This window comes from Protobothrops mucrosquamatus, unplaced genomic scaffold (genome assembly GCF_001527695.2).
Source record: "Protobothrops mucrosquamatus isolate PMUCROS unplaced genomic scaffold, P.Mucros_1.0 scaffold1675, whole genome shotgun sequence".
NCBI classification, from domain to species: Eukaryota; Metazoa; Chordata; class Lepidosauria; order Squamata; family Viperidae; genus Protobothrops; species Protobothrops mucrosquamatus.
This window is the reverse complement of record NW_015387831.1, coordinates 190250-202977: the sequence shown is the minus strand read 5'-3', so window position 1 is coordinate 202977 and position 12728 is coordinate 190250. Positions and strand designations below refer to the sequence as shown.

The 12728-nt window shown below is 39.4% G+C and overlaps 1 protein-coding gene across 1 annotated transcript in view; it reads left to right on the top strand.

Annotated features, from left to right (window-relative positions):
• The window catches only part of FOXK2 (forkhead box K2), a 44046-nt gene extending 32719 nt beyond the window's left edge, over positions 1 to 11327 (top strand). Inside the window, exons 7-9 of the mRNA XM_015822779.2 lie at positions 3054 to 3347; positions 3741 to 3950; positions 9458 to 11327. Of these exons, the coding sequence (XP_015678265.2) occupies positions 3054 to 3347; positions 3741 to 3950; positions 9458 to 9654 (701 nt within the window). The 3' untranslated portion in view covers positions 9655 to 11327. The remainder of the gene's footprint in view (positions 1 to 3053; positions 3348 to 3740; positions 3951 to 9457) is intronic.
• The last annotated feature ends 1401 nt before the right edge of the window (positions 11328 to 12728 follow it).

Sequence of the window (12728 nt, the reverse complement as noted above, 5' to 3'; positions counted from 1 at the left end):
CTTGGGGTCGACCTCTGTCCCCCTGCCAATACAGACTGCGTACGGTCGGTGAGGAAGGAGGAGAACCACCGCATCACAGTGCCTCCCACTCCCAACCCACCCAACCGCCGCAGCATGATACTGTGGTCCACAGTATCAAAAGCCGCTGAGAGGTCCAAAAGAACTAGGACAGAGGAATAACCCCTGTCCCGGGCCCTCCCGAGATCATTCACCAACGTGACCAATGCCGTTTCCGTGCTGTATCCCGGCCTGAAGCCCGACTGGAGAGGGTCTAGATAGACCGTTTCCTCCAGGTGCCGGGGAAACTGCTGTGCAACCACACTCTCAACAACCTTCGCCACAAAGTGTAGGTTGGAGACTGGGCGATAATTTGCCAATACATCTGGATCCAGGGAGGGCTTCTTAAGGAGGGGCCTCACCACCGCCTCCTTTAGGACCGCGGGGAAGGCACCCTCCCGTAAAGAAGCGTTTGTAATTCCCTGGAGCCAGGCTCCTGTTCCCTCCCGAGCCGCCAGTACCAACCAGGAGGGACACGGATCCAATAAACATGTGGTTGCATTCAGTCTCCCCAGGATCCTGTCCACGTCCTCGGGAGCCACAGAGTCAAACTCCTCCCATACAACAGTCTCAAGACCTGCCCTCGCCTCCTCCCCCGGGGCCACCCAGTCGGAGTCCAAACCCTCTCGGATCCTACATCTCCCACGTCGAAAATTACCTCTGTGCCAACCAGGTTGCCAAAGATGGATTGAAGGCCACGACACTCCTCTGCATGTGCGGCCCTGCCACCTTCGACATTGCAGAGAACCTGGTCGCCCCGGCGCCGCTCGAGTCGGTCACCTACGCAGACTTGAAAAAAAAGCTCCAAGACCACTTCGAGCCCAAGTTATCCATTATAGCATGGAGGCACGCTTTTGAGCAGCGGGATCAAGAACCTGGTGTCATGATTCCGTGCCAGCCTGTGTTCCCAACAGCTGAGTCTGGGGAATCTGAGGAGGAGGTGGAGGAGGCATTTGGAGGGCCATCAGGGTCAGAGGGAGGGTCTGATGAATTACAAGACTCACGGTTTGATGAAGAGCCTGGGCCCTCCAGTCGTGTTCCGGATGAAGCTCAGCTTTGTGGGGAGAATGAGTCAGACTTGGAGGATTCACACCTGATGCACATGATTGATGCTCGTAGACGCAGGCAATTAGCTAGAGGAGATCAGCAGCAGTCANGGATCCAATAAACATGTGGTTGCATTCAGTCTCCCCAGGATCCTGTCCACGTCCTCGGGAGCCACAGAGTCAAACTCCTCCCATACAACAGTCTCAAGACCTGCCCTCGCCTCCTCCCCCGGGGCCACCCAGTCGGAGTCCAAACCCCACCTTAGTGGTGGCAACGTTATATAGCAAGGGTGTCAAACTCGCGACGTATCGTGACTTTTTTCCCATTGCTGGCAATGGGGTGGGTGCGGTTTTGGCGTGACGCATCCAGCCCACGGGCCAGCAGTTTGACACCCCTGCTATATAGTATTAAAATGTTGAACTAGGACAGGTGAGAGCCAGCTGCAAATCCAGCTATAGTCATGAAAAATCATTGGGTGACTTTGTCACACATTGGGGTCAGTCATATTTTTGGCTCAATTTATCTCACAAAGCTGCTTTTGTAGGAATAAAGTCAAGGATTTTGCCCATGTAAATCCCTTTCAGCTTTTAGAGGTAAACATTGGATAAATATATAATAAGACAATATATAAATGTTTCCTCAAATTATGGCTGATAAATTGATAGTAAAATATGCTCTGATGAATGCTGTTGCTTCCCAACTCTGAATAGCACAGTTCTGTAGCTGATCGCCTTTTCACATTGCTGGATTACAGCAAAAATTCTGGACCATGTAGACCAGGGTTCCCCAAATCCCAGGCCCCGGTCCACTGCTCGCCATGGCCTATTTGGAACCGGGCCACATGAGTGGTGGGACTGGCACACATGCGTTCGCAGCTCAACTAGTGCAAGTGGTGGGCTGGTGCACATGCACATTCACGCAGCTCAACTTGTGCATGCTGATGCGCACCTGCTCGCGACTCACGTAAGTTGAGCTGTGCCTGCGTTCCAGCCTCCACTTGTGCCGGCTGCCCTGTTCCCCTATCCTCCGCCGGTCCACCAAGCCGCAAAGGTTGGAGATTGCTAATGTAGACTAAGCAGCTCTTCCATAGCCATACTATTGATACATGAGCAGTATATCCAAATAATTTAGTTATAACACATCAGATAGTTGAGTTAAAAATGTTTTATGCAACCTGTATGCCTCCTGTAGTAATGAACTTCACAAATATTCACTAATATTACAGTATTCACATAAATATATGCAATATGTTTGCTTCTGAATTGTCTCCTAAAAGAAGCATTCATAGCCTTGATGCTCATTTTTAACATATGTTTCTCAAGAGCATGCAGGAAATATATATGTAGGGAAAATGTGCATTTTAATTCAGACTAGAAATAGGCTATTTTCATTCCTGCTTCAGACTCTAGGTTTTTTTCCTAGTTTGGGCAATCTGATCTTTTTCATTCTAGAATCCCATGGTCAACAAACCTAGGCAGTAATATAGAATAACAGCTTGAAGAGTTATAGGTGTTATAGCAAATCGAATTGTTTGGATTATATTCCAAAAATTCCAGTCACACTTTTAGCTGGAAACATTAAGGCTTAATGTTTGTTCCTTAATTAAAGTCAAATCTTACATTCAGGATATAAGGATCATTGGTTGAGTTTACGTATATTTTTAGCTGGATCATTTAAAGACCCAGTGTGAAGTTCAAAGCCAGAAATCTGGTTTTGAGGGTCAAGATCAAGTTTCAGATAACCTCAAAAAAACCACATTTTTACTAGATGATTAACATTACCCTGGCCAATTCATGTAAACCTCAAAGGACAAAGGGTTCAATTTTCTGATAGCCTGAAGAGGGTTACTATCAGTCTCCCCCTTTTCTTTTTAATTTAAGAAAGCAAGTTGCATATAATAATATTTTTTAAAAAAAGTATGTAACATTTCATTCTACCTTTCATTACAGGATCTCCTCTATCTAGCCAACCTGTTTTAATTACTGTACAGAGACAGCTGCCACAAACTATGAAACCTGTCACATACACTGTTGCAACTCCTGTGACATCAACGTCTCAGCAGCCTGTAGTACAGACGGTTCATGTTGTTCATCAAATCCCAGCTGTATCTGTCACAAATGTGACTGGATTAGCACCAGCAAATACTTATACTGTAGCTGGGCAAGCAGTGGTTACACAAGCTGCAGTGGTGACCCAGCCTAAAGGAGAACCTCAAGAGAATGGAGATCACAATGAAATGAAAGGTAAAAACATTATTTCATTTGTATATGATATATTAGAGCAGGGGTCTTCAGGCCGTAGCCTGTGTGAAACCAGGCCACGGGAGAAGTGGGTCAAGTGCGTGGGCGTGAAGCTCCACTTATACAAGCACAGGACGCTTGCGCGAAGCTCCACTTGCACAAATGGAGCTTTGTGCACAAGTGCAAGTGCCTGCTGCTCACACGAGTGGAGCTTCATGCGCAAGCACCCTCCGCTTGTGCGCAAACTCCATTTGTGTGAGTAAAGGACGCCTGCACTCACATGCCCTCCCCCTGGGCTGATTTCATGCTGATTTCTTTTATGATATGCTGACTTTGATATTTATTTACTACTTTTTTTTTACTAATTTCAAACATTTGCCTATTTTTTTCCTCTAGTTAAAGTGGAACCTGTACCCGCAGTTAGCCATACAACTCTAGGAGCTGCTAGTCGCATCATTCAGACATCTCAGACTACACCGTTACAAACGGTTACTCTAGTACAACAAGCACCTCTAGGTCAACACCAGCTACCAATAAAAACTGTAACGCAAAACGGAACACACATAGTACCTATCACCACAGCAATGCAGGGTCAGGCTAACACTGGTAAGCATTTTAAATTGAGTGTTAATAGTTACAAATTACCTCTTACAAAAATAATATCCAAAATAAATTGTTGCTATTTCTTCATATTGTTGAATGTAAACTACATGTAACTTCTATTTGGGCATTATTTGTAGTTAAATCTAAATACGTCCTGTCATAATCATTTTTGTCTATCTTGTTTTTCTTCCATATTAAATTAGCAAGTGGGATTGCATAAGTAGTTCTGATTGGCAAAAAAAAAAGTCTCTGAGAAATGTCCATGTTATATGAAATTGCTTTTGAAGTTGAAGTAATGCATGTGATGAAAATGTGAAAAAATACAACTATTTTAAGATTATATCTTTAGGGATAGTTATAATATTCTTTTGAAGTCTGTTAATAGGTGTATGAAATACTGTATTATCGTTTAATCTTAACATGAACAGGTCTTCAACTTATATATATGTGTCCTGTGTCCTACAATGTCACGAGATGTTGAAGAACTTCTTTGTTTAGATTAAGTGAAATTTGCATGTTTAAAGTTAACAAAGTCTGATATAAGCCGCTGGCTTGTTTCCAATAATGTAACATTTAATCTTAAAAATTCAGATGACTTAAAATGAGTAGATATTCCTCATTGCCATGACATGAAAGAGGATGGGGGAGAATTGTGTATGTCCAGCGTAAAAAACAAAATTATGGATATCATTTTGCTAGGATTGTCTAGTAGTGACTACGTTCTGAGTTCTTGTGAGCTCAGTGGTGATATTACCTAAGCACCTTGTTTTCTATTACTTCTTACTTTTCCATTTCCTTCAGATTTTTTTAAGCATCAGGATCTTTTCCTTGTTTTTTATTTTTATTTGTTTTATTTGTTTATATATAAAATAAAAAATACAAAAGAAAATAATAGGAAAAATAGGGGAGGAAAAAAGGAAGGGAAAAGTGTAGAAAAGAGGGAGAAAAAGAAAGGAAAGGTGCTCACTTCCAACACTCTTTGGTCCAGTAGAATAAGATAATGACATTAAATCTCAATTTTTTCCCTTTACATAATAGTATAAACTAGCCATTTCTATAACAACAAACCTATCTAATTGGTAAAATCCAAAATTAAATTTTCACTTTTTTCCACTTCAAGCACAAAGTCCAGAAGTGGTTTCCAAGTAGAAACAAAAGTAATTTTATTTTTTTCTTTGATCAAAGCAGTTAGTTTAGCTACCTCTGCTAACTCCATCAACTTCTGCAGCCATTCATCCATTATGGGAATCAAAGTGTCCTTCCATTTTTGTGCATAAAGTAGTCTTGTTGCCGTCAACATATATAACATCAAAGTTTCAAAGTTTTTTCCAAGTCTTTTTCCGTTAAGCCCAAAAGAAAAGTTTCCATTTTATCTTTATACTCACTTTAAGAATCTTCTATATTAGGATGTGAATCCTACTCCAATGTTTCTTTGCCTTATCACATGTCCACCATAAAGAATAAAAAGTCTCTTCTCTATATTTTCATTTCCAACATTCATCTGAAATTTCTTTATATATTCTTGACAGCTTATCTGGTGTTAAATACTAGCGATACATCATCTTATAGAAATTTTCTTTTAAATTATAATTTAGTGTAAATTTTAAACCTTTTGTCCACATACTCTCCCATTGTTCAAGCATTACATTATATCCAAAGTTCCTTGCCCACTGAATCACACAATGTTTTATATATTCATTTTCCAAATTCAAATTCAATAACAATTATATATTCATCACTACCACACAGTACCACACAGTAGGATTTTCAGTTCATTTTTGACAAAGTCAAACCCATAATGTTTTGTCTGATTTAAATCTTTCTTTCAATTGTAAGTATGTAAACCAATGGCAGACATGTCCTTCTGATTCCAACTCCTCCTTATACTTGAGAATAGGTGTCTATGGAGATTTTCAAAGGTGCTTTTTTCATGAGGCAACTGGACTTGCTTGTTTTTCTTGAAGACGTTTCGCTTCTCATCCAAGAAACTTCTTCAGCTCTGACTGGATGGTGGGGAATGGCAGGATTTATACTCCTTGCAGACAGCTGGTCATTTGCATTCTTTTAGCGAGTTGTTGAAGCCCCTGGAGTCTTATCTGTTTCGTCAGGGTTACCTGAGTAGTACAAATGGGTGTGGAGCTTCTTGGAACTGTTGAAAGGACTGTGTTGTAGACTGGAGTTAGATGATGGTCATATCCCTCCCCCTCGGTTGAGAGAAGGCTGTTCAATTTTGACATAGATGGCTTCTTTGACCCCTCTTTCAAACCAGTAGTCCTCTCTGTCCAAAATGTGGACTTTGCTGTCTTTGAAAGAGTGGCCTTTGTCTTTTAAATGCAGATGGACTGCTGAATCTTGTCCTGATGGGTTTGTTCTCCTATGTTGTGCCATGCGCTTATGAAGTGGTTGTTTTGATTCCCCAATGTACAGATCTGCACATGGCTCACTGCATTGTACTGCATATATCACGTTGCTTAGTTTGCGTCTGGGTTTTTTATCCTTGGGATGGACGGGCTTCTGCCTTAGTGTATTCTTGGATTTGAAGTGTGTACATATGTTGTGTTGGCTGAAGATCTTCCTGAGCTTTTCTGATATTCCTGCAACGTATGGAATGACTACGTTGCTTCTTTTATTGTTTTCTTCTTTGTCTGCTTTGGAGGAGCTATTGCTGTGTCTTTTTTGAGATTTGATGAAAGCCCACTTGGGATAGCCACAAGTTCTGAGGGCTTCCTTGATGTGCTTTAGTTCTTTTTCTTTTCCGTCTTTGCTGGTAGGTAGGCCTTCAGCTCAGTGGTGTAGGGTTCTGATAACGCCCATTTTGTGCTCCATCTTAATTACAGAAATTCTACCCAGTAATGATAAATGCAGTTTATCCCATCTTAATAAGTCCTTTTTGATATCATTCCAAAGAGGCACATAGTTATTTTGAAACAGCTCTGTGTTTGTGTTTCCCCTTTTAACAGATTGTTATAAAATCTGATCTAGTTATTGCATAACATAGGACAAAAACTTTCAAAGAAAAGGATTTACTTCCTCCTTCTGTTCCATCCCATTTATACTTCAAATCAAAGGGAAAGGAAATTGCAGAGCCATACCCAAGCCTATTCTTTTTTCTGAGAAATCTGACAGAATCCTTTGGTTTTCATTATATCTGTACTTCTTCTCCCCATATTTGATAAAAAAAAATCTCACATTAATAACAATTAATTATTTCTTCCTTTTGTCAAGGTTATAGTTTCCTTATATTACTCAGAGTAATATACACTATCATATTTTGTCAGAATAATCTAATAGTGGAATAGGAACTTGTTAAGTTCAATTTGGAACCCAATTTGTGAGGTTCCATGTTGGAAAAAACGCACTGGTGATTGCAAGACACAGTTATGCAGACTGCTATAACAGATAATTTCTGGACTTAAGTTGGAAAAAAATCTTATGAATTTTAAAAATGCCATACAATTGGTAATACCCATGAGTCTTTGGGATTGCTAAGCAACTTAGCCCAGTGGCTTCTTTTCCAGAGCCAATTCTGTGGAATCAGCTGACATATTGCTTTTGTTACTTTTATTTTATTTTTTCCATCATTGCATTTCAGCCATTAATTCTGAGTTTTTATATTTTTGTCACACTTTTGGGTATGTGCCTTCACATACCTGACTCCTGGTGAGTGCCTGGACAAGACCCTTCAGTTTTCTTGGAAGGTTGATTCATATTCAACTGAGCTTCAACTATTGCAGTAATCCAGATTGTTTCTTCCTAGCATCAAAAAAGCTACTGAACTATTTTCTCAAAAGGGACATAACTAAGGAACTGTTGCATGCGGTCTTAAGGCCTTCGAATAACTGGAAGACTTTTGCTAAATATGTTCATTAAAGAAATCCTGAATGCTTTTGCTATAAAAAAAAGTATGTTTTTATGTTTAGAAGCACTCAAGAATTATATAATTTTGGCAATATGTGAATGAAAGAAACACATGACAATATATGGTTTGCTTTCATCATCACCTTCTAAAATTTCAATTTTCAGCATACATTGCCAAAACTGAGTATGAAAGTATGTCCTTAGAGCAGGAATGTCAAAGTCGCGATGTCAGGTGACGTCGTGCAACGTATTGGGACTTTTCCCCCCATTGCCGGCAATGGGGTGGGCACGGTTTCAGTATGATGCATCCGGCCTGTGGGCCGGCAGTTTGACATGCCTGCCTTAGAGTGTAGGAAAATGCATGTGAGGAAGATTGTTTTGTCTTCCAGAGGTCTCTACAAGATTGTACAAGTAGTCCTTGAGATACCACCGGTCACTTAATGGTCCTTGAGATACAACCGCTCAAAGTTACAACAGACTCCCCTCAAAACTACATATGACCCTGTTTCAAACTTACAGTGACTGCAGCCTATGGGACCCTGCAGCGCTTGGGCCTGCTCCCAGGCCTCCTGAAAGCAGCCACCATTTTGAGTGCTCTGACAATTCCTCTGACAAATGGCGGCTGCTTTCAGAGCTTTCTGCCAAGGTCAGCTGGCCATTGGGAGACTGCACACCTCTCCTCAGCTCTGGGGAAGCCAGCTGCCTTCTTGCAAAGGGAGCAGCTTCAGGGCCAGTTTCCCAAAACCTTTTCCATGCTTAACCCCTCCATCCCCCAGAAATCCACATTTCTTCAATAAAGAAACCTGGGAGGGACAGACCCTCCCTCATTAGAGGCTGAAACTAAACTCTGGCCCCCCACCCCAAATCTCAATCCCTTTTAATCACTTAATTTGCTAAATTTACTGCATGCCTGGAAAGAGGGTGTGACAAAATCTGTAATTTACTTAACTTGATGAGACACTGCCAGGGTGAAGATAGAGGAAAGGAGGAAATCAAGCAGAATCTTTCTGCAGCTTGTTTGCCTTGAGGAGCTGAAGAAAAAGTTCAGCTCAAAAGGAAAACGGAAGCACAAACATGCACCAAACTGGCATGGTAGAAGCTCGGTTCTAAAGGAAGTCGGACAAGCAGTAAAAAGGCTTCCAAGCTGCTTTGGAAAGCAACTCTCAGGGTCTCCCCCAACCATTAGGTACCACTTAACAAGCCACATTCATTTAACAGTAGCATCAGGTAGAGCAGAAAGTGATTAAGCGAGGCTGCCTCACTTAAGAGTTGTCACCACTTGCAACCTTAATGGGCAGGTTGAGGACTACCTGTATCTGCATAGATAACGATGCCTTGAATATGGCCACACAAACTATTTTTTGGGTGGCTTGGGGTATTGAAAGTAGCACAAGTTATCTTTGCAAATTTAGTGCTTATCTGTTATTGCTTTTAGTTTCTCATAGATTAAGTACTTATCTTTATCTTTAGCCACAATTTTAAGGTAAGTTCAGGTGCTGCAAATATTCATACAGAATTAGAAGAGTCTGGGACAAATCTTAACCTGAGATTTATGTATTTTAGGTAATGTAATATTTGGTTGCAGAATAAAAGTTGCTGGTGATTTGCCTGGGTTTAATATATTCTCTCCCTTCCCTTCATTTCTTTTTCAGCTGCTGCAAGTCCATTACACATGTTAGCAACTCACGCATCTGCATCAGCCTCTCTTCCAACGAAACGTCAGAACGGAGATCAGTCTGAACAGCAAGACTTAAAACGGATCAAAACGGAGGATGGGGAGAACATAGTCATAGCTGTGAATGTTGAAACCCCACCTGTGGTAGTGAGTGAACAAAACAACAAGAACTAGGAATGTGGAGGAATATGTCTTTTAAAAACAATGGTCCTTGGTGCCAAAATGAGACATTTAAACATCTAAACTCTTGAACATGTTCTCTCATGGCGGGGAAAGGGGCCCTGTGACTTCATCTTTCAGCACTGAGAAACACAGGTGGCCTTAGAACTCCTTAATTTAAAAAAAAACATGTCTAAAAGATCCTAGTCCGGAGGCTGTGACCCCCTCCCCCTTCCATTTCTCCTTGCTGTTCTGAAGAGACTCTTTATACATGAACATTGAGAGGAAAAAGTTGGGGAAGATAGCAACTTTAAAAACCTATTTTAAAGATTGAATATTGGAATATATCCCAGCATGATAAGTTCTTCGCGTGATTGGATTTCAAACGATTGTATATTCCTCAAAGGGAACAGAGGCAAGGAGCCATTTCCAACATCTTGGCAGCTAGCCTTTCATAATGAACCTACCCAATGCAGTTGTTGGTAGATATGCAGTATTTTGTTGTTCACATGTGGAATTAGAAATTTTTGATGTGTACTTTCATTTTTTTTTTCAAAATAATGGGGTCTTTGACATTTCAGATCACTCCATTTCTACTCCAGAAACTTTGGAATCACATACTACTTTTCATGTGAAATTTTGTTTGGTAAAACTGAATGTAGGGTTTTTTAACCAATGGAATGATTTAATTTTGTCCTGTTAAAAGTTCAGATAAAGCTAATTTGTTACATCTGCAAATTTTCATATTTTAGCAGTTGCCTGATAAACTTAATCAAATTTTATTACCTTGTGTAGTGATCAAATGCTTCTTTGGGCTTGCATGTTACTGATTAGAAATACAGTGTAAATGAACTGTTAACTGACGTAAAGAACTGCTATGAATTTGACCAGAGCTGCACTTATCTGTTTTCTCTTTCTTGCTACCTTTTGCTGTTTGTTACTTTGTGTTGACTTTGTCCCTGGCAAATTTTTCCAGTCTAAAGTAAAAAGAGTCTCGCATAATATTGTGTATGTTTAAAATGACAGACTGTTCTTCATTTAGAAAAAAAAAATCTTTATCACATGTCCTTTTAAAAAGATAAAACTATCTTGTCAGAGGTATATTGAATATTTTTAAGCTAAGCATCCAACAATAGAAATATAACCTGATGAGTTTAACTTTTGATGTCCTACAGAGACCTTCTGAGGTTTCATTAAAGAGTGGCCACTGTGGTTTTCTAACAGTGACTACTATAGTATAATGAAATAGTTTTTTTTTAATGTGTTCGGCAGTTGGAATATTTTAAAGGTTTCTTCTCCGAGTTGTGAAAGAAGAATTCATGTTTTGTTACTGAACTAAACTAACAGCTGAGACTGTTCTTTTGTCCAGTTCACATAGTTTCTTGTCCCTTTCACATATTTAAGGTGAGTTAAAGGTGAAGACTGAGCTTTAACCTTTGATTTGTCTTTTGCTGTTTTTTTTTCTCTTTTGGGCTATAATTTATATGTTTTTATCATTTCAAGAAGAATCTGTATTTTGATGATGGACTGAAATGGCTTGGAATGGCTTACATTTAGTCAGTTTTTGGAAATGTTTTATCAGAAGACCAAATACGAGAAATCTGTACCAAGTATCATGTTATCCCACACGGTAGAGCTGCTGTTACACTGTCAATGAAGATAATACATATTAAACAGATTATGAAAAATTGATGTACACTAGCTGGATTTATAACAGCCGCTATAGGCTGGGTGAAGCAAAACATTTTCTGTATCTGCAGCATTCTACTTTTTGTGCTGTGGTCATTAATCCAGAAATAATGATATTGCATTATTAATAAAACATTTGGTTATAAAATTACTATTTCATGAGTATTAGGAAAAATGCTGCAAGTTTTTGAATAAAAAAAATCTGGTAAAATGTTTAAGACAATCAAATGGTTTAGACTTGGAAGTTATCTCATATCACTGTAATCTTTGTAGTTTATGAATTAGGTAGAGAAGTCAAAACAAAATAATTTAATTTAAAGACTGTTAAATCTATTGCTCTTAGCCTGTTGCTAACCTTTTCTCTGCTTTCATGGCTATTTTAAACCTGAGCAAGATATTTCAGAAATTGTTGCTTTTTCCTCTTATTTCACTCTTAGAAATATTTGAATGCTACTTGTCAAGAACAATAATTATAGGGCAGATTTACCATCTCCTCTGGTGTCATAGCTCTTCTGCTATGACAACAGACACTTTCGTGCCCCCCCCCCCCCAAGTTGTCCAAATCTGTTCCTGAAGTTTAGGAAAACCCATGTTTCAGATTTTGAGGGCACATTGGGAGACATGTGATATAATCTTCATTCAGGGTAGGAATCAAGCAGTGGGCATAGATGCTATGATCTTCAAATTATTTTTCTGATGGATGTTTTGAGGTACTTGTTTTAGCTTTATTTTTAAAAAATTCCATCTGCCTAGCTGACAGGAAAAATAAAACAGCCATACTTAAAGTTGGGGACTTTTTCTGCAAATATTGCTCTGTTTTCTTACCAAAAGTTTAACACTCAGGTTTCTATAACCTAAGAGTTTGTATGAAAATAAACACTGGATAAATCCTAGTTTAATGTTACAACTGTTTCATTCATGTTGCATTGTAGGATATGTACACACACAAAGCGAGAACTAAGATGTGCAATTATAGAATGTAGGGCTGATAATATTGCTTATCATCCACTAATAATGAGGGGAATTATTGCTGGGTTTTTTTTCCAGAAAACACAAGATTTAAAATTAGCTAATGGTGCAGTGAAAAAGTATAGGTAATTCTTAAAATAATAACGAAGAGTGGAAAATCTGAAAATCAGAATTTAGTATTTATATTTATATAGTGGTCTGTTATGATTTGGACAAATCTTTTGGGTAATGGAGCAATTTGTAATTGCTTGTTTGTGAGTTGAGAATCCAGTTTGGAACTGCTGCTGCCAGATATTTTTGTAAGACAACAGAGTTTGAGAGATTTGTTGAGGTAACGGCCTTATTTGAGAGTGGGAAAAGTGTGATTGGGTCAAGCAGTTTAAGAATCATTGTATTAATAGCTGATTGTACCACAAATTACTGAAGTTCTT